Source organism: Epinephelus lanceolatus, chromosome 10, assembly GCF_041903045.1.
Source record: "Epinephelus lanceolatus isolate andai-2023 chromosome 10, ASM4190304v1, whole genome shotgun sequence".
Taxonomy (NCBI): domain Eukaryota; kingdom Metazoa; phylum Chordata; class Actinopteri; order Perciformes; family Serranidae; genus Epinephelus; species Epinephelus lanceolatus.
This window is the reverse complement of record NC_135743.1, coordinates 35,553,566-35,581,039: the sequence shown is the minus strand read 5'-3', so window position 1 is coordinate 35,581,039 and position 27,474 is coordinate 35,553,566. Positions and strand designations below refer to the sequence as shown.

Here is a 27,474-nt window from a genome sequence, read left to right as displayed (position 1 = left end):
CTAATTGCAAGTAGTTGCCTGTTTTGTCTCATCTCATCACGAATCTTTGGTCTGAACTGGGCTTTACAGTCAAACAGAATTTCAGCATTGCTGGCCTTTGTTTGCCATGAAGTGTACAGGGAGTGAGGGGGCGAGGACTGATCATGGCCTGATCAACTGCTCCCGACCAGCCTTCGTCAGAGGGCTGCAACTGGATTCCCCAAAGTCAGTACTTTTTTTCCTCACTGTACTTGGCAAAGGGGCAAGCAGTGCTTCTGAAAGTCCCATGGAGACATGATGCACCATATGGTTGGAAAATGTGGAAGCCAGGTTGGTCAAACTATGGCAACATAGTTAACATGTGCCTCTTTGATGCTTCCTCCTGCTCCTATCACAATGCTATGAACGAAAGAAACACTGGCAATTAGGCATTGTTGTGAGTCATACTGGTGTTACGTTACAGACCTCTGCTAGCAAGGAAACTTCTACCTGCCTCGGTGCTTTCAAACAAATCTTTATTGTCTGTAGGGTCCAACAGGCTGTTTTGTTTTCTATTATACACATCCAGTGTCAGCACTGAGGTCGTGCCTTAATGATCAGACAGTGCTAGCACATACATCGTGAGCTTTGTTTACAGTGCAGACAATTTACTAGTACACATAAAGTAAAACTTTACAGTGTATAACTAGCTTAAGATAGTATGTAAAACAACTCACCTCATAACTACTGATTTTTCCCGTAATTTCATATCTGATATATGTCACATAAATTCTCTGTCTATTTCCAAGTTATCTCTGAAAAGATACCATGCATGTAGTGAATTTTTCAGGTGCCATTTTCATTTGCTGCAACATGGCATGAAATTGAAAAATCAAATTCTGTCTTGTACATAATTATATACACATTTCCGTGAAAGTCAGCGAGACTTATTTGGAGTCTTTGGAAATGTTGGCAGGTTCATATTGATTTGTGTCAATTTTGCTACAAGCTAACGGTGGCTGACACAACACTGATTCCAATTTTACAAAGTTCACAAAAGTGTTTGTATGTGCAGTCCTGAAATCGAAGACATAAAAATAAAGTCCTGCAGCAGCTACAGCAGTTTGTGGTATGCATTATATCAAGTAATTACAGTCAGGGAAAAAGAACTATGTGGTGAAGTCACAGCACAGCAACAAGCGCCAAACATGTCGCCACTAATATAAAAGGAATCAGTCAAAGATCTCTCAGATTACTTTCAGTGGTTATACAGAGTCCTGCTCATGTACTTTTTCCTACACGCTCCCTCTCTCTAACCTTGACCCGAGCAGCTTGCTAACTGAATCACATCAATAAAGCGAAAAGAGACGCATTGCATTCATGAGTTTGGAATTAGTTTAGCTCAAACTCATTTCATCATCTGTGAAAAGTTAGCTCCCTGAAGTGCACTTACTCTCACAGTGGCAACCTAAACCTCCGACACATAAATAGACCAGCAGCAGACAGCTGCCCCCCCCTGCAGCACCCTCCCACCCACTCCCCCACCCAAAATAGGATTCATCACAGGAATAAATCTCATCACAGTCACGTAATTATAATTTGTAGGCAGGAAATGAATTAGAGGATGAGAAACGGGGAGAGCTGGCCATGGATGTGACACGGTGAGGTTTGCCTGAGTGAGAAGTTCATGTCAACAGTTCAGAGAGTGCATGAACTTTAAACATCCCCACATACACATGCAGATTAATAACAAGCCCTTACCCAGAATCTCAGAAGCAACTGATAATGTAATATCTGCTGGATAATGTCTGATAATTGGACATCAAAATCTAATTAAATGTTCTAATAATACACAATATGATTACAACATATGTTCATGGTTGTTTGATTTCTTTGGCTGAGAGTTCAGGGGAATGAAGCTGTAAGGAAGTTGTTGGTTTGAATCCCTCGACCAGGTGGCAAATTGATGTTGGGGAGAAATGTATGCAGGAATAAAGTAATCATAAAGTAAGTTAGATTCTGCATCCTCAGTTGCTACACAAACAGACAGACAGACCCCTCAGCCCCTGTGTCATTTACCTATGGTGTAGCCTCTCTTCAGCTCACCACACCGGGGGCTGCGGCGCTGGGAGTTGGTAGTGTTGTTTTCCTGCACGGCAAGGACGGTCGTTGTCTTGGCAACAGGTGGTGCAGCCTTGTTGAGGGGCGAGGCTGGCACCAGAGTCGGGGAGAAACCTTGACTGGCTATATCCACCGACTGAGACTTCTTCTTCAGTCTGCAGGGGGACAAGCAAACCACAGAGGCAGAACATATTATCATGTTTGTAAGATTAAAAAATATTTTATGTGCCAAGTGTCATTGTGAATATGCAGTGGAGTGGGAAATGTTGTGCGACCTTCACTGTTCAAAGGCAAGTCTATCAAAGCATATTTGCATGTGAGGTTGTATATGCCAATGTGCCGTGTCACAGAAATGTAACCGTGCAAGACAATTTTTGCAGCGGCAAGGAAGTTCGGGGAAATAATCAATAGGCTAATCACACTCTTGTTAAGGGTGAATTTATTAGCATGGCTCTGCTGGCTCAGTGCAGAGCTCTCTCTACAGTAAAAAGGGATAAAGCAGGGGGATATCGGAGGAGGACAGCAGGAGTCCAGAGAAAACCTTACTGGAGACAAAAACTTCAGTGAGTAACAACCTGCAGAACAAATGTTGAAGCAAATGTATGGTACTCTATGGTGGTGGAAATGTTGCAGATGATAATTTATGTTTTCATTTCATCCCATCTAGCCCACTGTAACTCTCCTTTCACCCATCTTAGCACAACATCCTTGGATCTTTTACAAGTAGTCGAGGATTGCTGCACCACAGCCTTGAACCAGGTCCTTCAGATTCTTCAGAACATTTCTAGAGCACTTCATGCTCAGGCATCTGTCTACATTGTCAAAACCTGGCACCTACATTAGCCACAATACAACTGAACAACCAAAAGTTTAGTAGAAGATATGGATGGGTTATACTCAGCTTTTTTTAAACATATAAAGCAACTTTTCTGATGACCTATAAACAGATTCTGATATGTAAACTGCTGGAGTTACCCTTTTATAAGCATCTTAAAGGTATGATGTATTAACAAAATAAAATCCCCTTTTTGATACTATTTATGGTCAAAATTTTTTCTGCAATAGTCATTCACTGTATTTACAATCTGTAAATATCTCTCTTTATATCTTCATTGTTAGTGGCGGACTCTGCCACTTCCACACTGGATTCAGATTGTAATGTAATTTCTAAATGAAAATGTCAGCAACAGTCTAGAATGACAGATTATTCCATAAAGACTGAGTGCGTTTACATGGACATGAATAACTCTTTATGAGGGTTATCTCAGTTATGGTCATATTCATGACATAATGAGAAAATGAATTATTCATATTCCCTGTATACATAAAAAAATACTAGTAACCTGGATACTTATTTATTTATTAGTTATTGCAGTCTATTTGCACATGCACTGTGATGTTTACCAAAACCAGTAATGGGAGATGAGAGTGACACTGCAGCGATATTGAACAATACACTGTACATTAACTACCACTTGACAACTTAACTGCTTATTTCTTCTCTGCTCCAATCTCCCACAACTGTCTCAATGTCTCATTCGCTCTCAAAATTACATACACACTATGTCTTGAGCTATTTCTAAAAGAAGCGAATGTTATGCTACTCTCATATTACAGCTCTTCACACCAGTTTCAGCCTGTTACTGTCACCACATATAGAACAGGGAAGCAGTGGATGAAATTATGCATCCTCTTTGATAACCAAAACATTTCTCCTAAAGCTGTGCCTGCGCGATCATTGCCGGCGCTCGATAACCAGGACAAACTACAGTACAGGCCAAAAGTTTGGACATACCTTCTCATTCAATGCGTTTTCTTTATTTTCATGACTATTTACATTGTAGATTCTCACTGAAGGCATCAAAACTATGAATGAACACATGTGGAGTTATGTACTTAACAAAAAAAGGTGAAATAACTGAAAACATGTTTTATATTCTAGTTTCTTCAAAATAGCCACCCTTTGCTCTGATTACTGCTTTGCACACTCTTGGCATTCTCTCCATGAGCTTCAAGAGGTAGTCACCTGAAATGGTTTCCACTTCACAGGTGTGCCTTATCAGGGTTAATTAGTGGAATTTCTTGCTTTATCAATGGGGTTGGGACCATCAGTTGTGTTGTGCAGAAGTCAGGTTAATACACAGCCGACAGCCCTATTGGACAACTGTTAAAATTCATATTATGGCAAGAACCAATCAGCTAACTAAAGAAAAACGAGTGGCCAACAGTATCCCAGTTTCTGTCAGAGTACTCCAGGTAGCATATTTGAGTTTCTCATAAACAATATAATGTCTTATCAGGGTCTCTGAAAACTGGACATGGTGTTTACATACTCAAACTCCAAGAACCTGATGATGAACGGCTTTTCATGTCCATGTAAACATTCATTCTCTTTTAAAAGAAAAGGCCTTAGAAGAAGACTGCTTATGTAAAGTGTATCAAAGGCCAGCTGAGCTGGGTCACGTCAAATCTGCTGAGGACAACTCCTCAAAGCCTATTAAAAGGATGACGAGATCCTGGGTTTGGGTTTGCACAGTTAATAAATTAGTTCACTAGGCTAATCTCAACAGGTAATCCCAAAAAACTCAGCAGCAGGTCTATCCACTTACATATGTTCTCACAGTCACATACAGACAGAACACACATCATAAGGAAAGTAAAAAAACAAGATCATCGCTGGGAGCTCCAGTAAAAACTTGGCATAAAAAAAAGGAGAATGGCTCCTGAAACACTATCTATCTGTGGTCTAAAAAAAGTCCTGAAACAGCAATACAAGATTCCCAGCACTCCGCTCCTTCGCACACACTTTCAATCATTCCAGCAAAACTGCTGAAGCATACAGAATCTTTCTGGCCATTTCACCCAAGTGCCCATCCCCTGATAGACCAAAGCAGCACACATGACATAGTGTCTAACTGGCTAATGAAAATGCATAATCTCCATGGAAATGCTGTCCATCACTGTGTGTGTGTGTGTGTGCGTGTGTGTGTGTGTTATTTCCAAATCGAACAAACCCAAACAGTCCGGGGGAGGAGGCAAACAGAGTAGGCTGAGCTGTGAATAAACACCAGAAGAAATTATGTTCTGCTTCACAGAAGTGTTCCCCAAAGTCTATTTAGTCTCAAAGAAACTCACTCACTGACCCTTTTTTTTTTTTTTTTTTTTACAAATACATTCACTAAAACTAAAAACAGCCCTTAATGGACTGCATTTCTTTCTACATTTTTTTTAACGATTTTTTCTAGCTAAGGTTCTTTCTTTTCCTAACAGAGCTGCATGTGGTGGAAGTTTTCATGAAGCTAAAAAAAGGTAGATGGAGTTGAATGGATACACCAGATTGTGCTGATGACTACTTTGAGGAAAGCTGCCTGTTTGTTTGGATGGCACATAATGAGGCTGGAGAATGAGCGAGAACTGCTGTTAATGGCTGTGGAGGACGGGAGAGAGACAGACACGGAGACAGAGAGGAAGAGTGTCAAGCTGTGTGAAGTTTATCTCCACTCCCTTAGGAGTTGGTACTAATTACTGTCTAATCAGTAGAGCAGAAGCCCTTCTTCTAGCTCTGTTTCACTGAGCTACAAGGCCAAACCACATCAAAACAGAATGTGTGTGTGTGTGTGTGTGTGTGTGTGTGTCAGAGATCAAATGAGAAGGAAGAAACAGAATCCATGTGTTAAAGTTTACATCTCAAAGAAAGATGGAAACGGAGATGGGTAAACAGAATGACAGTGTGTGTGCAGTTCATTCATGCCTTTTTATAGCATGACAGCAGAGTTCAATCAAATAGCAATTTATTCATGGAGAACTTCTTCACAGGTGGGACGTAACAGTGACGGATGCAGCACAATCTTGTGTCAGTCAGTCCCAGCAAAATGAGACAATGCAGGCTAAGCTCATTAAAGTAACGTATTTGCTGTCAGTTATCAGTTGCTAACTCAGCAGCTAACAAGCAGAGCTAAATGCTAACAGCTACTGCTGCCAACAACAAACTCCACAAATCTGTTTAACAGCTCCACTACCCACAGTCAGGCTAGCGAAGCATATGAGCACTATTAACTGGTGTTAACCCATCCCGGGTATGATCTCATACAGCAGTAGAAAGTAACTGCAAGCAAAGCTGTTCTCAGCTTCCTAGTTTAAATAATTTTTTTCTAATACATTGAATAAAATAATTTAAACAGGGCCAGCACACCTACAACCCAGAGGTGGATCCAGTTCTTCAGGCAAGGGAGAGAAACGCAGCGCTGCACCAAGAACGAGCAGTCCCTCCTATCACTAGGAAGCGAGTGGCAGTTAGCTGCCGACCTCGACCGCCAGCTGAAATTCCCTGCAGAGATCACTATGTCATCTCTATGTCCAGACATCGTGCTCTGCTCAGTTCCTGCCAGGACAGTTATTATGGTAGAGCTGACCGTCCCATGGGAAGAAGAGATGGAGGCTGCACATGAGAGAAAGAAGGAGAGGTACGCAGAACTGGCAGCCACGTGCTCGCAAGCTGGATGGAGAGCATTCACTTTCCCAGTGGAAGTCGGGTGCAGGGGCTTCACTAGAACATCCACACAGCGACTCCTGAAAACTCTCGGAGTTACAGGTCCCAAAAGGAAGCGGGCCCTCCAAGATCTGGCGGAGGAGGCAGAGCAAGGGTGCTTTTGGATCTGGCTCCGGAGGAAGGACAAGGCGTGGGGAAGGGAAGGATCCTAAGCAGGCTGCAGGGGATGGTAGGGAGACATCCCTACCGCTGCCCCACCACCCCGAGATGTTCTGGGCATAATGGGGCGAAACCTCTGACAAGGGTGGCTCCTGGCTAATGACCCTGCAGCCTGCACAATGGCACCGTCGGAGGTGCGACAGGCAGGAATGCCAAGCAGGTAGAAGCACCTGTGCTTACACGTACCATCACTCTGTTCTTCTCTCCTCTAATGTTGAATGTCCACTAGCCCACCACCACTAACATTTTAGACAAGTCGTCAGCAAAAACAAAGCATACATTTCGTCACTCTGTCATGAAAAAATTTTGTTCCACTGTCGTGGTAGAGACTTGTCAATCTCAAGGTAGCCACACCCTAAAGCACACCCTGCTTTATTGTCATTTTACTCTAAACGGGACCATAATTTACAAAATGAACATCACGCTGTACTCAAGAAGACTGTTTACTGACGGCCTGTAGGATCATTTTCTCATAGACATCTATACAAATGGACTTCTTTTTGCAACCAGTAGTACAAATGTTGAAGATTTGCTTACATTGTGATAAGAACTTTATAAGAATGTAAATATAAGTAACTAAATATTCTTGCTCAGTTTTAACAAGCTCATTTGGAATAAAATTGAGATTTCCTGTACACATCTGTGAATAAAGCTAAATGTCTCAACTAAACATGGTCAAGACACACTATGGAGAAGTAGCACTGCCTGGTCTTGAAATAGAGGTATTCAAGAGCAGGCTGCTGGGTTTATAACGGTACAAACTGACTGTCTTATCAGGCCAATACTAACAGTTCCACTGCTCAATGAGGTAAACTGGCACTGACATGTGCCAAAGATCTCAGGCTCACTACTGTAACCTGATGTCAGGTCTAACACCAGAGGACTGTACTTGTTTTCCTCCTCACTGTCCCCAAATGTTCCACCCTCAGCTCTCCACTGTTGAGTTTTTGTCCAATAAAGCTTGTTTTATTTTTTCTTGCTGCAGTATATGTACTGTCAGGTCAGCATTTTCTTCTGCTTACAGGCTGCGTGGTGCCAACATTTCCCACTGCCTCGGGCTCTGTACTCTGGTAACAATGTCCTGGTCACAGGCTCTCATGGATCACCTGTGTGGGGCCATGAGGGACAGCGGTTGCATTCACACAAGAGCGTGTCAAATGAATGACAAGGATGTAAATAAATGCTGTACAAGTAGTCATTTTTGCCATGTCATTTTACATTGCAACATTTACAACATTCATAGATGTTTTTCAACACTCAGAAGTTCATTTGAGGCCCCATTAGGAAGTTGAGAGCCTGCTAAGAGCTGACTTGTGGTCAGCGTAGTCCTTTCTAATGCACATCCCAGCTGTGAGCACAGCATTACTGGACTTGCAGAATCTCTAAAGAGGTAATGTAACCCTGAGACTTGCAATGCTGTGCACCTACTTCAGCTACAGTGTTCAGCAGTTTCCATTTCTCGTTGCTGTTAATGGAGCAACAAATGAGTATTATCCCATATCGAACTTAAGAACACGACTTTCTCAGCAGGTTTCCATTAACTTGTTAAGTGTAGTGTACTGATGACCGAGCCAAAACAGGAACATTCTGGATTCAAACCAATTACACGGGGCTACACAATTGCACAAGTTGCACAGTCAGAATTATTTGGAGTGCAACTGGTATACATGACAAAAAAACTACAGCATTAGATGCAATGTGTACTGTATTTAGAGGACTCCCTGTTGCTCTACATGAAGCTAAAAGTGTGAGGTGTTAGAAAGCACAGCATTTCACAACCTAACTGATAATCTCTGAGGACACCACGCCACAAATGCACCCTTCTTAACTGTGAAACCCAGAAAAAGAATATGGTGGGAAATTGCAGCAAGATTAAGAGGCTTTTCCTCTCACACCAGTAAGGGACTGGCTGCTCAGGATGCCGTTGGTTTAACGTTGGGGTGTTTTTTTTCTCTGGGTAAATACGCTTCGTCCTGAGCTGTGATTGCACCAATCTCCATCTCCTGCAAGCAGAGAGCTCATGAGCACCAGAGAGGAATGAGAGGCGCACGTCAACAAAGCCACCAGCTCTGACAGATTCCTATCTATGAGTAAATGCTTATACAAAGATGAATAGAGAGAGGAAGAAATGAAGGCAAACAGACGCAGAGGCATTTTGTTTTCTACCCTGCTGTTGTGATTTGACCTGGGCCAGGAGGCAGTGGTATATTTGAAGCCCTGCCAAACTGGCATCACGAAGATTATCCGACTCTACCGAGATCCACGTGGTTTGGCAAAAGATGCATAAACAACAGGAAATTTGGGGCTAAGTCAAAACACGCTTATCGCTCCCCTACTAAGAGGGATTAGACCTAGAAAAAAGGGGGCTGCATGGCCTTCCATTCCTCCTCTTTGCTTCGTTTCTCGGTGCCTTGCAGCTACAACATAACACATTTTTAAGGGAATTGGTGTTTACATATAGCAGCAGATAGGGTGCTGTGCTATATAAAGACTCTTGGGGAAGGCTGGGTTGACGTCATACTCTGTTACAGTGCTGGCAGCACAATGACCCGTCTGGCAGTGCTGGCGGCAAAATGACCTGTCTGACAGTAATGATGCCTTAGAGTCCCAATACTGTGAATGCTGCTTATGTAACTTGGAAGGAAAAGGGAGGGAAAAACCTTATCACATTCATTTGTTGCAAAGTAGCCCAATTTTGAGAATACACAGGGGTTAGAGTAAGAGATTGGTGACTAAAGTTCAAGGATCTTATTATCTTTATCAAGCACTTGCAAGGTATTCAAGGTATGCAGATGATGTTATCCTTGCATATTGTTCATATGCTTCTTCCAAAACTGCAGGAACATTTACTTTTGCATCTTAAAGCTGCACTAATCAATACTTTAATTCCAACTAGAATTACCGCTTTGCAGTTGTATGCCAAGTTGCAGTTACTGTTTACGTCAATGTCTATCCAGACTCATATGTAGCAATGACAGCTGATAATGCTTCAAATATGGATGCTGCTGCAAAGAAGATACAAATTCTAAAACATGAATGCTTCACACACCTTTCCCCAGGAGCACAGAAGATGTATACAATCAGCACAGTTGCCAGGTGGACACCCAAGATAACACCACCAATTCAGTATCTGACCAAATTTTTCCTTTTCTGTTCTACGGCATTGAGTAATGGTTGAAGTTATGGCCAAAAACATGTTTTTTGACGTCACAGTATCTTGACCTTTGATCACCAAAACACAATAAGTTTATGACTCAGTCCAGGTGGATGTTTGTGCCAAATATAAGAACATTCCCTCAAGAATCTCCTGAGATATCGCGTTCACAAGAATGAGACAGCAGCAAGATCACAGTAACCTTGACATTTGACAACCAAATTCAAATTAGTTCATCACTGAGACCAAGTGGTCGTTTGTGCCAAATTTTAAGAAATTCCCTCAAGGCATTCTTGAGATATCACATTCACGAGAATGAAACAGAAGGACAGATGGACAAATTGACGGACAACCCAAAAACATAATGCCTCCAGCCACGGCTATCACTGGTGCAGAAGAGTAAAAGTTACTCAATGACTATGTGTAATGTAAAAGGTGTCGCTCATTGTGCACAAACCACAGACAATTATCACCCAACTCTGCTGCTCCCCCCAGCTGCACTGAACATGTTAGTAGCTGTCAGCTCATTGTTTTGGCTTTATGGATCACAACTTTACTGTTTTAGTTCACTTCTCAACCTCATTCCTACTGCAGCAGCTGTATTCAGCAACAGAATCTCATATAAACCAACTGTACACTATTGTACCTATTTCTGTATCTTAAAGGTTCTGTATACAACATTCAGAACATTGATACAGCAACAAACTCACTATTTGCTATTTAAGGATATAGTGAGCAGAGAATGGAATCACACTTCCTCTGTGTGCTGTAATCCAAGCTTCTCTGTTCTTTGTGTAGTAGACCTTCCATCTATACGTGCATGTTAGTGCATGTGAGTGACTGTTCATGCATCCAACTGGCTAGCTAGTCACCACCGTTCAGCTCTGCATTCATGCAGCAGTTATGGGTGGTTACCACTAATTACAGCAACTTTGTCCAAGAGGAAGTGTCCCGCCCACGTTAACACTGTTAGCTTTGTCAACACTGTTGCCATTGTTAGCACTGTTCGCACTCTTGTTAGCTGCTAGCCACCAGCTCAGCCTCCATATTGAGAGCTGTGTGCAGACAATCCTGGTCTTCATCATATTGTTTGTTGTGAAACTATGACACTGTCATAAATTGTATCTTATGTTATGGACCTGTGCATACTAAATTAGCATAGCTGTCTGCATATATATGTGTGTTTACCCATAGTAATGGTTATGGTTTGACATTTTTCAATACCAATGCTGATACAAAAGTAACGTTCTGAAACCAAGATGATACTTTCTTGATATTATGGAATACAAAGAAAAGTTAAATTTCTAAACACAAGCAGCCATTCCAGTCTAAAAATGGAGCGAATCTGATTTCGATTTGTAAACTGATCAACAAACATCTAATGAAGACTACAAATCTTGTCATGCTTGATATTCATAAATAGTTGGTGCAACGGAAACATTCCAGTCGGTATCATAAAAAAAATTAAAGTCGGATACCCCGCCCTAGTGACCAGCCACTTTGTTTAACAGCCTTGGTTAATCAGTTCTAAATTATAAAAACTAATAAGGCAGTCTCAACTAGAATGAGGACTCATTAGGTTTACATACAAGAACATGAGATGTCTTCTAATCCTGAGGGAGTAATCTCCTGAGTATCTGCTAATCAGCTCTTGTCAACATCCTCTCGTCTTCACACCATCCATCACACTTGTATCAAATTAGTATTTGAAATGGATTGCAGGGATTTCAGTTCCTGCTGTCTCCAAGGCAGGCAATCATAACAAAACAACTGGACAACTGTGGACCAGCTTAAGCTTAATAAGAATGAGTCAGTCGCCGTCGAGGCTGTCAGACTGAAGCTGGGCTTCCGATACTGACACACAGAGAAAAAGAGAGGGCAACAACAACCTGTGGCCATGCATGTTAATGAGGCTCTCTGTTGCATCAGGAAGCCTAATGAAATACGGCTGGACCTCGCTGCTCTCTGTTCAGCTGTCGGACACCTCCGCATAATGATGTATGGAGCCGTACGCTGCATTACGCTCATCTGCCCTTGCTAAATGCCAGAGCAGCAATTCTGTGTCAGAGGGTTATGTGGCAGTTTTGACCAATGAGGCTTTAAACTTGGGCTGCCGCTGGATCAGAGTGGTGCGAGTAGCAGCTAAAGGCCAGCCACAAAGCACATAAAAAGTCAAATGAACTGAAGAGTCATAACCTGCACTGCATTATTAAATCCCATCTCCTGGATTCGACTGTGGATTTTACTAGAAAAACAACCAACCATTTGTCATTCAGAGTTTGAATGCGCTGTTTGAAAGCATGTGTTAAGTGCCAGTCCTTGAGCCGCAGTTGAACAATGCCATCAAAAAGTGAAACCCATCTCCCATCTCTTTTATTAGTTATGTAACACATTAAAGAGCTTTCCTATTACTGAGGAGCGAGACGCACTGTTTCCTTGCTGAGTGGGTGTCCATTTTGCATTCCCCCCTCAGCAGCATATCGGTTTTGATGTGATTTTTCATTCCTGACACATCTACTTTTCAGCAAATGCTTGTTTTTTTCCCCCTGTTTTTGGAGTTCTTTGAGACCCTGAACATTCTCTTTGACTTTTTTTTATGGCTCGCTTTTTTGTTTCCCACCGGTGAAGGCAGACGGAGGCCAGCTCCTGCAGCCTGGCTGGATGGGAGGATAAAAAGATGAGAAGCACCCTGCGTGTGTGTGTTTCTGTCTCTGCTGTTACACTGTAATAAGGAAGGGAGATGTGCTACTGAGACTAGACAGAACTGCAGCATGGAAATGGGAAAACTCTGAGTGACCTTACAGCTGATTGTGGTGGAGGAATGTTGGCTTCTTCAGGCTGTTTACGCTGTACGGGTCCACTTCAATTGACTTAACCCACTTTGCCACAATTTATTAGCTAGTTATTTGCAATAAGGTGTTAAACATCCAAAAATGTAGGTACAAGGGTGGAAAAGAACATTCCAGAAATACATTTCTGACAATTTTGAGGTACTTGTACATCCATTCTTGTGCTACTTTGTACTTCTGCTCTACTACATTTCAGAGGGAATATTTTACTTTTCACTAAACTACATTTACTGCCCCAAAACAACATCTGCTGACGTTCAAGTGACGAAGCCCTCTAGTTTTGAATTATGACTGCTATCTGTCGGAAGAAAAGGCGATGTTATTACAGCAACAAGATCTACGCAGCGAGGAGGTCAGGATACAAGGGTCAACAAAATGTGGGACTTTAACAAGGGGGACCACTGTTCATTTCCTACTGACAGTCATTGCTGGTTCCTTTTAATCATAACGACTATAACCATGACAACTGTTCCCTAACCTTAACCTTGTTGCTGTAACCATGATGATATATGTACCCTAACCATCAGGAAGTAGTAATTTAAATAGAAACCATGTGTTGTTCTACAGGGCACTGACAAACGACATATTTTGTCGTTTAATTTTGACTTGCTCTGATATGCTGCTTACATATAAATGCCTCAGTGATAATAATTTAATTAATCTATATAAAATAATGCAGTCACTGAGGGCATTTCTTTACATGACTACTTTCCATACCTCAAGTACATTTTATATCCAAGTAAATTTTGAAAGCAAGACAAGTCATATTTGCTGAAAGAGTCTCTATATCCATACAGCAGAACATGAGACAATGATCTATGGAAAAACTCATATTACTCTGGCTCCTTGTATTGATTCTAATGGCCTTAACACACATGAAGGAAAGCAACCAATCAGAGCCGAGGAGTCTCTAACGCAGCTGTCAAGCTTGTCAATCACTGCTCGTGAACTGCTGTCAAACTGTCCATTATGGATCAAGATTCTGTTACTGCATTGCCTATTTCTTGCTCAAATGTTTTCAGAAACATATTTTAGTGCAGTGTTTCTCTGTAAAATGAGAAAGCTGGTCCAGCCGACGGGCAGTGCTTTATTTTGGCTAGATTCTTTTCAACATGGCGCCTGGGTCACAAACTTTTCTCATTTTACACCTAAACAGTACACTAAAATATATTTCTGAAAACATTTGAGGTGGGGAAATAGAATCAGAATCTTGAAACAGAATCTTGATTCATATTTGATCAGTGCTGCCTAGTTTGACAGTTTGACCTGCATTTCACGAGCAGTGATTGACATGATAGACAGCTGCATTAAAGATTCCTCGGCTCTGATTAGTTGTTTTCAGTGCACTGCAGTTGACTCTAGTGAATGCCAAGCAGTAGGAGGAGGAGGAAGGACATGTTTTTTTTTTCTACGGACTATCTGTCTGATGTACTTCTTTCAGAATACAGTGAGTATAACTTCTTAAGACCTTTTGAGAGGGCCCAGTCTCTAGGTTGGGAACCACTCTGTTATAATTCTTGACAAGGTATAAAGGTTTAAATTAGCTCCACCTAGACCTGCTACAATAGTGAAATGCTGTTTCTGTACTAATTCATCTATATTAACAGCTTAATAACATCATATAATAAATCAGTCAAAGGGGACATTTTTCTGCACAACAAATGTGCACAACTGGAATGGACTGTGGAATGGGCCATTTTAATTTAATTTAGAGTTCTTATTTTATTGTATTTATTTTAATACCACTGTATTATTGTTGGAGAGGGGAAGTGTGGTTTTGTTTTTTATGACAACTGGACAGTTGAATTTCCCTTCAGAGATGAATAAAGTTCTTTCTATCTTTCTATCCATCTGTCTATCTAGATAATACTTCTTTACTTTTATTTGAGTAGGATTTTGAATGCAGGATCTGTACTTTTAATGATGAATTTTGGTGCTGTTACTCAAGTGTAGGATCTGAATACTGTAACAATAATACAAGTAAAGCTGAACCTGGCCTTCAATTTAAAAACTACCCTGGCTGAGGGTTTAAATAAAATCCCCCAGACACCAGTTTGCACACTTAAATCATCCCTTAACCGCCCGACAGCACACACACTAAAACAAGACCAGACGAAGATACCAACACACATAATGCCTCACCAACCAACCAGCCCTACAGCGACTTCTAATGATTTCTCCATCACTTAGCAGCATCTGCCAACAATGTCGAACAGCTCCATTTTGATCAAAAACCAGTCCATAAATCAGCAGTTCTGCTCATGAGCACACGGCTGGGGTAAAAGTTGCTATTCATTTTCTAAAATGTATTGATATCACACAGAAACACCCCTCAGCCACCAGCATTTCACTTGAATAACAGAGGAATTATCTTAGCTGACACAAGGCGGAAAGGGAGGCAAAAGAAAAAAAAACATCACTGCTTCATTAAACGTCTGGCTCCGACTCTAGGGCATGTTTTTCTCCCTCACTTTCTGGTTTTCTGTGTATCACTCAAGCAGCAAATAGACACGTACAGACAAAAAAAGCATGCACACTTGCTCTCTTTGTCCCCATCTTGGCGACAAACACAAACACACCCCGTCAGACTCAGCAGCTCAATCATACACAGCCTTCAGCGTTTGATTCAGTGAGTATCCGCGGGGCCTTGGGACTGTTACTGCAGTCTTCCACTGTCCTCCTCCTCCTCCTCCTCCTTCTCCTCCTCGTTGCTAGCCTCAGTCCTGCTCTTGCGCTCTCATTTGCCGAGCGCCGGCGACAGGCATCGACACGATTGGTCAGCAGAAGTAGTGGATGAAACGTCATGCCACTGTGGCTTGTGGTGGTGCAGGAATCAGAGATGTGTTCTGAGTACTGGCAGTTTTCAGCAGTGTGTGGAGTATCATGTTAGATCATCATGGGTGGAGAGAGCAGGAGGGGCAGGCAAGACGGCAGAGATGAAAAGGAGAGTTTTAATTATCACAGTTACTGGCTTCCCACATTGTATTTAATTTGTTAGGAAGAATAACACACTGCGATATCTCTGAGCAACAAAAGTGCATTTCTGGAAAATGCAAGATAGAGTTTCCCACAACCACCAACTGCTACAATTATTATAGAACCTGAGACTAGTTGGTATGTTATGAAGAGATAATTTATTAAGTTGTAGTGTAAGATCCTGTGCTCACATCTCACGCCAAATCAAATGTACTTTAAAGAATAGTTTAACATCTGACTAAATGAAAAGAGTCTCATATCTTCTTTGTTCTGTCTCTGTCTGTCTATCGATTTTCTCAACAACCACTCAGCCAATCAACTTCACACTTAGGTGTATTGTGGAGGACCCAAGGAAGTGCAGTGTAGAGGGTGAATTCTTGAAGCTATGCGATACCATGCCATGCCATACGATATACTTTATTGTCCCCGTAAAAATTTGTCTTAGGCTCAGGAGCGGCACAAGTATGGCTGCCTTACAGTAACACTGTGTAGTGGATTAAGAGGGGACCCCTATCAACTGTTACACTGCTGAACAGCATGCTGGATACGACTCGCTCTCAGTCGCTTGCAACAACAGGTAAACAAAGACAGACCAGAGATGTTACACTGTAGCAAATGCAAACATTGCAACTATCAGCAATATCACTTTAGAAAATCAATGCTTACTAGTCCGTACCCATTGAGTGCACAGTTGCACATGTACAGTTTCACATGGTGTGTGTTTGGGATACAGGTCATAGGAAATTGCAGATTAAATAGTCAACTGAACCCATTAAGAAGAGCAATGTATTCAGACAGGGTTTTTGTGAATTGCTTTACTGAAAGTACAGTAGTACCATTGCCAATAGTGGAATAGTTAATGGGCTAAAACTGTACATTAGTAGTTGAGGTAGCACGTTGAAAGGCAGATAATTAAAGTCATTGCCTTATAGAAGCTCAGTTTTAGCAAGTTTTCCAACTTTTGCCAAAAGGGAACTTTAGATATTGGTCCCTAGATTATGTTCACCGAGTTTCATGCAGAAATTCAAAATGGTGGAAAATCTATATAAAAGGAAGTTATGGGTTCTTGAGGCAAATTTGTTCCTCGTGAGGAGAGGCATCTCTGTGCAAAGTTTCATGTCTCTACGACATACAGGGCATGAGATATGCCCATTCAAAGTTTGCAATTTAAATCGGTTGCTATAGCGCCCCCCTTTTGCCAAATGAAGTAATATTGCTTCATTCGCATCCTCCCATTACCCTCTACCACTGTGCCAAATTTCACATGGATTGAGCAAGTCAGTGAGGAGAAAAATGTGGAACAGGCACACACTTTTCATCATTATATAGTAAGATGTTGCTGGAAATATCCTTGTCCCAAATACCTAGCTGTCAGCAAATGACGCATATACTCTAGCATTGCTGGGAGATGCAACTGTGTCATAGCAGGTGTATTGCCCAAGTCCCGAGGAAGTGCAGTGTCGAATGTGTAGCTGTTTGAACTACTGGTTCTCAAGAAAGCTGCAAGCAGCAAGACTGGGGGCTAAGCTATCGGCCCATTCTGATCTGGTATGTTTCAAATGGTTATGCTTATTAAGTATTTAAAGAACACAATCTTTCTTCTCATCTCATGTTTAAAAAAAAAAAAAAAAAAAAAAAAGATGTCACAACTATTTCTTTAAAGGTGCTCAATGCAAAATTCAGAGCAAATGAGTTGTCTGGCTATGGTTCTAATCATGGTTATGCCAGCAGCTAACGGAGTTAACCAAATAAAGAGTGCTAAACAATAGCAACAGTGCTAACAGAGCAAAGGTTGTTAACCAGAGGGGAACCAGACCACGCCATCCCACTATCAGTGGTAACCACCGTATGAACGCAGTGCAAAGAGGCGCTGAAGAACTAGCAAGTTGGATACACACATGTATGTGGAGCCGGACTGGTTTACAAAACAAACAACGGAGAAGCTTGGAATACAACACACAAAGAAGAGGCATGACTCCATTCTCTGCTCAGGATGTCATTACTCCACTATATCTTTACATAGAAAACACTGATAGTGCTGCTATGTAAATGCTCTGAATGTCACATACAGAACCTAGATAAGATGAAAAGCTGAGTAAAGGCAGACAAATATTTCATCTAACATTAAGAAAATCTTGGAGAGAAAAATTCATGGTTGCAGAACTTTGTTTTGTGTTTAATTTGCTTGCTACATTTTGACTAATTAGTCTTTTTGGTTGTTACTAAAGCTTTGAGAGCAGTGTGGGCAGAGGGTGCAGTGACTCATGGTGATCTTGTGTGATGGATGCCCCATTTTGGAAAGCAAAAAATCAATTAAAAAAGTTAACAAAAACATTCTCTTCTCCCTTTCTCCTTTGCAAATGTCTGAAAGACAGATAAACAATACTGCCAGAGATATAAACATCCCATCTGACCCGGAGCAGGGGTGGCTGTGAAACCACCCTCATTTGTTGAAGCACAGACCTTTGATTGGCTGCCCACTTTAATTAGTGCAAAACGCCCCTGTGCCAGACCCCATCCATCTCATTTGCACTGTGTCTGAACTGGTGCCAGGAAAACAACCTCTCTGTGAACGTCAGCAAAACTAAGGAGCTTATAGTGGACTTTGGAAAGACGCAGGAGAAGAACCCCGCAAAATAAACGGGGCCCCGGAGGAGAGGGTGGATAGCTTCAGATACCTCGGTACCTGCATCATAGAGGATTTATTATGGTCCTCTCACGTCAGCACCTTGGTAAAGAAAGCCCGTCTGTGTCTCTTCCCCCTCAGACGCCTCAGGGACTCAAGGTGCTAAAGTCTTTCTACACCTGCGCCGTCGAGAGCGTCCCGACAGGCAGCATCACTGCCTGTTTTGGGAGCAGCACTAGGAGGGATTACCTGACCCTCCCTGCAGAGGGTGGTGTGGTCAGCAGAATGCACCATTAGATGTGAACTCACAACCCTACAAAACATTTACACCAGGAGGTGCAGGACAAGGGCTGACAGGATCATAAAAACCTCATTTACCCCAACAACAGACTCTTCTCTCTGCAGTGGTCAGGAAGATGATACTGCTCCCTCAAGGCCAAAACCGAGTGGATGTGTTTCTTCCTTCAGGACATCTGGCCCCTGAACCAGTGACTTTCACACCCAAAACTCAATACACATTATTCATAACTCATAAATAAAATCCATGAACCTGTCACTCACTGCATGTCATATGTACCGATTATATTCAGTTTTTCTGAAATGCATTCTATTTTATTTTTTACAGATTCAACTGATACACTGTTTTATTGTTTGTTGTTGTAAAATATTTTACTCTGTTTTATTTTGTAAAATATTTTTCTACTTTTAATGCTACTTATTTCATGTTATTCATTTTTATTTTATTTTGTTTTCTCTATTTCATAGTTGTTTCTGGAGCTGGCATGAAAATAATTTGCCTGCATGTTGTAGCTACTGTGTATGACTGTGTATGTGACAAATAAATGCTGATTTGATTTCGATTGATTTGTCCTTGAAGCAGCAAAAAGCAGCCTTCCTGTCTCTGTGTGGACAGACTCAGGCTCTAAGCATGGGAAACACAACATGACATCACCAGTTAAAATGGCCTTGGATTGGCTAAGCTTTTATTTTCCTATAGAGAACACACAGATGCCCACCTGTCTGGTGCTGTAATCACATTCTGCTCAAAATTATCTGAAATTGTACCCTGTGTTCGGCTGAACCAAAGCTCTTGGAATCAGTTTTCAGCTTTACAGGGCCTAAGTCTACAACATAGCTGAGACTTGAAAGACAGATGTAGCTTTCAAGAGAACTCTGGTTGCTGCCACAGAGCCGATCATCTTAAGGGCAAAGTCTGTTGACATTTTATACTTCTATTTTGCCAACAAATCCCATGAAAAGTCCAAAACCAATAAGAAATTCATCCTAACAAGTAGTACCTGTGTAGCCAAAGCCTGATCTTACTGCTCTGTGTCACAGAGCTCCATTGGTTTTCCTTCAGAATCATTAACATGGGCACTGTGGATCCCACATAATCCTGTTGATAAATTCAAGCAACAAATGAAAACAGTCCCCAACAAAAACATTATTTACTTGGAGGCACTGTGTAGACATTACTTTTTTCACCGACATTAAAAAGGTAAACCACAATGTCCTTGCTCGAGAGAGTCAAGCTTTTGTGAACAGGTATTAGACCATCTTTTTGTGGAAAAGACTATTTGGCATACCCTTATTTTGCTTATTATATTTCACATTTAGTTCAGTTAGGTTTTGAAATGACTTTTATTAGAGAGTCAAGTGATGTTTTTTTCCTGGTCTTGCAAAGCTAACCTTGTTTGATATCCATTTGAGCCCTTTAAAGGGATGCTGCTAAAAGCAGTTCTCAAAATGAAAAAGGTCAAATCAATTCAAAAATATGTTTGTTACAATCCACAACAAAGGAAACAAGGGGCCGTCTTGTGATGGGATCACAACACCAGTGGTCAGACGCGTCACGTCAATAGAAACCGAGGGGGCACGTGCCCCCTCAGATTTGAGGGATGATTTTTTTTTTTTCCAACCAATTTTATTTTACTTACTTTACCTTACTTATTATTTTACCATCTAGCTATGATCAGTGGTCATATTGAGTGAAATGTATTCTAAATAATCTCCTTCATCTCAGGCCCATTTAGTGGCCGTAACTTGCATAAAATGCATAAATGGTAATTTACGCATTATTTATTAGGATGTAGGGGAGATTTCCTGTTAGTAGTGATCACACATGGCAACAGAGCAACCATCTTGATAATAAACGATCTTCGGCCGATCATGTGACTGCTCACAGCTTTCCCATTGGATTTTAGCCACCCGGGTCTCCTACTGGACAGCCAATCTTACCGGCTTGACATCTAGGCTTCCGGGTAAGCTATAAACACACCGATGGGATCGATGTAAAGGCTGAAGTGTCCTGCTTTCATTAAAAAAAGAATTACATCGCTCTTATTTTCCGTTCCGGAAATAGACGCAAAAGAGTACGCCCACGAACCCAATCCAATGTATCCCCTCACATTTTGGGGTTGCATGACGCCCCTGCCAGTGGTCCCTTCTCTACTTCCTACCCCCCTACTTCCAGCACCGCTAATCAGCCCACATCCATCTTCGAACTTGGCCTTAATTGTGATCTCAACTACACACCTGTAAAGTTTCATGACTGCATCTTGCACGGTTTTAGCACTATTGCTATTGTTTTTACACTATGTCACATTCACATGACAGGCTACCACACATGGTGCCACCTGCTACTCAGAAACCACACACACGCCCTCACACACCGATGGAACAGACAGCGGGAGCAATTTAGGGTTAAGTATCTTGCCCAAGGACACTTTGGCATGCAGACTGGAGGAGCCAGGGATCGAACTGCTGACCTTCTGATTAGTGGACAACCCGCTCCTCCTCTGATCCACAGCCGCCTCACAAGGCAACATACTAAAAATGGCTAGTCCCTGCTACTACCAGGACCACATTTTGCCATGATGACACACACACACAGACTCAAAAGGTCAAAACAAGACCAGTTCCACTTCGCTCTTATGGCTGGTAATAAATTCACTAAAAATTTACAGCACAGCACTATGAAAGGTTAAAAATCTTCTAATATGTTTAGTGCTATCTTTATACTAAACTTTCCACAGTTGTGAGATTCATGCACTGATTGTCAGCCAGTGCTCTCACTTGCACATCTGTTCGTTGCAGGACAGAAAGCAGTGACTGGCTGCAGGCAGCAACATCTGTCACCACTGGTGTCACCAGCTGAAGAGGTCACACAAATCCTGGATGTTGTGAAGGGGATATATTTGTAATGGGTCAAATAGAAATCACAATGTGTATCACTGGATGAGTTTTAATATCTACTGGTTTAAGGCCTCTCTGCTGTAGCTGCACTTGGGCTCATTATAAACAGAGCTGTAGCTGCACAACGATAATGTGCAAGTAAATGTGCAGCTGCACTTGCCTGTAATAACCCCGTAACACATCTCCACCTCCACCTTCCTCCTTGTCTAACTTTCTTGAATTAATTCCTTCTCTCTCTCCTCTTTTCACACTTTCCACTCATCAGTCTTCTCTCTCTCTCTCTCTCTCTGTCTCTCTCTCTCTCTGTCTCTCTCTCTCTCTGTCTCTCTCTCTCTCTGTCTCTCTCTCTCTCCCTCCCTCCCTCCCTCCCTCCCTCCGTATTGTCAGTTGGCAGGCTGTCTGGCTCAAGCTGGTCAACCTGATGCCCTTCTGTAGCAGGCACCATTGGCAGCACTTGGCACATTCTGCAGCTCACTGAAATTCACTGAGCACAGACATTAGCTTACTCAAGTGTGATACAATTAAACTGATGTAAAAGCTGAAATGCAGGGGAAATGGGAGTTGTCTTGTTTCATAAATCCAACATGGTAATCTGCAAGATCCTCTGCGTTCTCCCCAGCAGCACACTTAATTGGAGGGAAACTATGATTTTCTTTAATTTAAAAAGTAGATAAGTTAAGTAAAACATCAGTGTCTTTGGAAGGTACTTAACCTTTCAATAAATGCAGGGTTGACATAAGGAGGCCAGATCTACTTCTCTCAGAGCAGCAACATGACAACGGTGTTAGTCGGACTATAAAAGAAAGAATAGCTCCTAAATGGAAAGTGACAGTTGAGATGGACATGGCAAATGAAGACAGAGCCTCCAGGAGACCTTTGGACAGCTGTCAATCCCATCAAACTGTCTCATAGAAACTTGGGATCTGAGTACATGTGATGCTTTCCAGTCAAATTATAAGAAAAACCTGCGGTTTTTATCATAGGATCAATCGTCCTCAAGCTCTGTGGCCTTCTCTCCATTATTCAGACAATCAAAGATGAAGTTAAACTGTTTTCCTGTGTGACTTCTATTTATTGCATATAATTACTATTAAAAAGCCATGCTGCAAATGGAATTGCTTTGTGTTTTATCCAACATAAAGCTGCACTGAGCAGCTTTGTATACCTCAAGTTAAAGCGAGAGATACATGTTTAAGGCTTGAAAGACTTTATCACTCACATTGTTGTGGCGACAGCACAGCAGCATTTACATCTAACATAAATTTTGTTTTGAAAATGGTGAGAAAAGCCTCACTGCAGCTGCCACTGACAATACCAGACAACAAAGATGCCTCAAACAATAAAAACACTACCGGCCTGGGAACAAATGACAGGAAATCTGGTTTAAATGTGGGCGGGATCAATGGAACAGTACATTGAATCTGAAATTTCTCAAAGTCAATCAATGCATCCTGAGGGTGGAGCGTTCCATAGCTTTGATGGATGGTGCTCCTGTTCGCCCTCTTGTTCCAATCTACACGACAACAAGCCTCATCATCGCGGCTGTATTAGTTAAAAGGCTATAACATGGCTGAAAAGACACCATTAATGACTCCATTAAAACCTAAAGATGTAAATGGGAAATGCACTGAATTTATACAGCAGCTTCATCCCAGGAGTGGTGTAAAGAGCGTTACAATGTGTCACATCCATCCATGCACACACACACACACACACACACACACACACACACACACACACACATTAATGCATTGATAGTGGCAGAGCTGCTATGCAGACTACAAGCATGACTGGTGCCTCACTGACCAAACTTCACTTGATTGGACATGAAGCAGGGGGGTTCTGAAAGCTGTATGCAGTCTCTGCTGTATGACTGTGATGATAGACCCGGCGCAAATGTTACAAAGACTCAAAATTCATCACATATTTTGAATCACCTGAAAAACATTTGGCATCCTTGTTAGCTAGCAAGGTGAGCTTCACTTCTATTTTAAATTCTGTGGTAGAGGTTAACATCTGTACATCTACTGTTACTGTTACTGTTAGCATCTACTGCTGTGCAAATATTGGGAGCTGGTTCAACGAGATAAGCAGTAGGAGGTGTGTATTCTCCAGTCAGATGCAGCTGCAGAAGAAGATGCAATGAGATAATGAGATAATCAAAAAGATTTTTTTTTTTTTTTACACACACACACATATATATATATATATATATATATATATATATATATATATATATATACACACACACATATATATATATATATATATATATATATATATATATATATATATATATACACACACACACATATATATATATATATATATATATATATATATATGTACTTTATTAATCCCCGAGGGGAAATTCAATTTTTCAATTTTTCTCTATGTTTGTCAATTACACACAGGTCCGAACACACACATGCACAAACTGGACCTATACATGCACTAAGTGGAGAGATGTCAGAGTGGGCTGCCCATTACAGGCGCTCTGAGCGGTTGGGGGGGTTCGGTGCCTTGCTCAGGGGCACCTCAGCAGTGCCCAGGAGGTGAACTGGCACCTCTCCAGCTACCAGTCCATGCTCCATATTTTGGTCCGGACGAGGACTTGAACTTGCGACCCTCCGGTTCCCAACCCAAGTCCCTATGGACTGAGCTACTGCTGCCCCGAAAGGGATGAGGCTCACACCTCAAAGGAAAATAATGGATGTATAATAACAGAGAGCACACTGGGTAATAGTAATACAGAGTTCTGAATTAGTAATATTACAGCTCTTTCCTCTTGGTATGGTTTTGCTAACAGCGTTTTGTGCATACATAAACGTGTTACAAGCCATCCAAAGATGACAAAGAGCGCCTATGCAAAATCCAAAATGACAGTCCCTCCTCACGATCCATCATCACATATTCACTAAATCTGATCCTGTTGCACTGGGTCGTATTTACTTTTTATTAATACACCAGCTTTTCCACTTCACCCATGCAATACCTTTTTTTTGTGATAGAGATTTTTTTTAATCTTTTGCTGTTTCACGCAGATTTGTTTTAAATCCACAAATTGAAAAAGTGTGTAGAAACAGCTGGATGGAAACACACCTGTTGTCAAAAAATGGACTTAGCATTTTTACAGTTTAGCATATTGTCCCTGCTGCAGCTCGTCACTCAAGTGAAGCAGCAAAGGCACCACAAATTAACAGAACATTCTTGCAACATGGTTTAGGATGAGGCTGCATGGGCAGTGCTCTAATCAGTTTGACAGAAATATAATTTGGAAACAGCTGATTTTCTGCCAAGAGTTACCACTCTCATGTCTGTACAGCACATGTAGCTAGAGCCAGCAGGCAGTTAGCTTAGTTTAGCTTAGCTTATCTTAGCTTAGCATAAAGCCTGGGAAAAGAGGAAATCAACACATCTTGTTCTATCCAAATGTAACAAAATCTGCCTGCCATTACTTCTCAGTAATTTACATGATATATGTTGTTTGTTTAACACATGCAAAACTGAAGTGTAAAAATAACGTGTTTTATGAGTGGACTTTATCTTGGCTGAGTGTCTTATTGTGACTGTGAGGTTGCCAAGAAACCTGTCCAGAGAAATCCAAGAAATAGTCATAACCACACATAACCACCCGTAAAATGACAACATGCCATTTTCACACTTCAGTTTTGCACAGAAAAACAGACAATGTCAAAAGTGTCCCTTAAAAACAAATTCACAATAGTTTTTGCTTGTTTTTTACTTCATAGTTTTTAAAAAGTGACAGCCCCAGTGTGAAGACCAAAGGAAACATCATCAGCTAGCATGGTCACACCTGACCAAATGAGACTACAGGTCATCAGGTGATGCACAGTGTGTTGTCAGGGTAGGCTGAGAGAGAGATGACTGATCTTCCTCACCGGGCAGCACTTAGTGAACAGCCTGTCTTGCTGTTAGAGCAGCCAACTAACACCACGCAGGCAGCTACACTTGATATTCCCAGCACAGCTCAGCTCAAATGGGACATCTGTTAGCTTCCTGCAGCTCGGCCTCCATAAACCCAACTCCCTCACAATAAGGTATCATCAAAGGAATAGCGATGAACTGCCCAGCTGCTTCGATATTAATTAGCAGCACAAACTGATGGAATCCAGTTTAAGATAATATTAGATGCTATGATAACAAGGTAGGTGAATTAGGCTGCACGGCTGTAGTGTTCTAGCGTGTGTTGTTTTCAAGATTAGGCAGGCCACCCTCTTTGATAATGTTATACTTGTTTAGGGAAACGGAGCAGTATGCAGATAGTGAGGGATTAGAGGACAAGAAGTGCCCGAGCTGCAAATCGATCCGACACCTATGCGGAGTGATTCTTTGAGTTTTAGAGTCTGCTGCCCTAAGGCTGCAACGAACTGTACATCTGGGGCTTCAGGAGGTCTGGAGTAGATGCTGCTGACAGGTTTATCCAGTTCAACACCCTCTAATCTACTCCTCTGCTTTCTGAGAAATCTTCAAATTGCTCCGCCTATGCCGGTTGCCATGCTGTTTCTCCTCACACTGCAGACGCTCGGCTCAATAAAAGGTTTTCTACTGAACGATGAACTGCTGCTGAAGATGTCAGTCCATCAAAAGAGCAATTGTCACTGTAGTGGACAGGGTTCTGAGAAGAGAGATCAACCATTCAAATGTGAACATTACTTTTTTCACAGACTTGTGATTGCTCAAAAAGACCGAGGTTGCGAGAATGAGGCCCTTTTCTCTGTCATTCGCTCACACACTCTCTTTAAACCTCTCTTTTGTCCACCAACAGCCTTCCACGTCGCTTACAATCACAAACCAGGCTGAAAATGAACCATTTTCAGGCCTCAATACATTTAACTTGACATTATAGAGCTACAAAATATGTATATATTTATTGACTATTCCAGCAAAGAAAAATATGCAAGCACTGTCAGTAGAATGAGTGGAGCATAGATGAATGCTGGAACGATCAAAACAAGAAGAGAAAATGCTCAGAACTGCTCATGCTTCAAAGAAAAATCAAGAACTGCGTTGTAAACACATCTAAAATGTGTGTTCATCACGCCTCACTGACTAGCAATAAAATTCTACTCTCCAGGTGCATTAACTAGAGTACAAGGCAATTCATGCTGGGCTGTACACAGAGGCTAAGCTGTTTGAGATCCTGAGCCAGAAGTAAACACTGAAACCATGTGGGTGACCTGCCAGACAGATTAGTAATCCTACGTGCACACACACACCGACACAGGCCTTTTTTCCCCCCCCACATATTTGCTACATTATCTGTGGGATTGAGACTCTAAATATGGCTGACAAACTGTTATTATCTGCGCTGTATTATCCTCACTAATGCCCGTCCATCAATACACAAGACATAACTGCGGTGTATTTTTAGCCCCTGACGTGTATTTTGAAACAGACAGATGCTGTAGGACACTGTGGATAACAAACTAACTGTGCAGTATGGATGCGTATGAATGAGTATTTGTTGACAGTGACTGCATGTGATCCTGTTGTGATGCTTTGTGAGACTAGTGTTTATGGATCATAGGAAAAAGGCCTTTGCCATATTGTTTATACAGTTTAAAGGCCCAGATACACCAAACCAACATCAAAAAAGCCAAAACAGGTTACTAAACAGCAAAAAAGCAGCATAAATGTCAGTGAAAATGTTATGGTGGTTTCTTCTTTTTATATGTCCTACTTATTCAGTCTCTTTTTCAAACTTGATGCAGACTCATTTGGAGTGACGTCTGAGTGCTGCTTGGGCGGAGACTGACGGTATTTTTGTGGCGGCCCATCATTGCATCTCACCAGTAAAGGTACTAAAATTAGCACGTTCACCTGGGTGTTGTCTTTCCATCACTGCTGATTGGAGCCGGAGCCA

At 41.6% G+C, this 27,474-nt stretch overlaps 1 protein-coding gene across 4 annotated transcripts in view; it reads right to left on the bottom strand.

Moving 5' to 3' along the window:
• Positions 1–27,474, bottom strand: part of oxr1a (oxidation resistance 1a) — a 219,873-nt gene that overhangs the window by 114,773 nt on the left and 77,626 nt on the right. For all 4 annotated transcript variants that reach the window (XM_078171977.1, XM_078171976.1, XM_078171979.1 and 1 more), the window contains one exon: positions 2,038–2,234. In XM_078171977.1, coding sequence (XP_078028103.1) covers positions 2,038–2,234 — 197 coding nt within the window. The remainder of the gene's footprint in view (positions 1–2,037; positions 2,235–27,474) is intronic.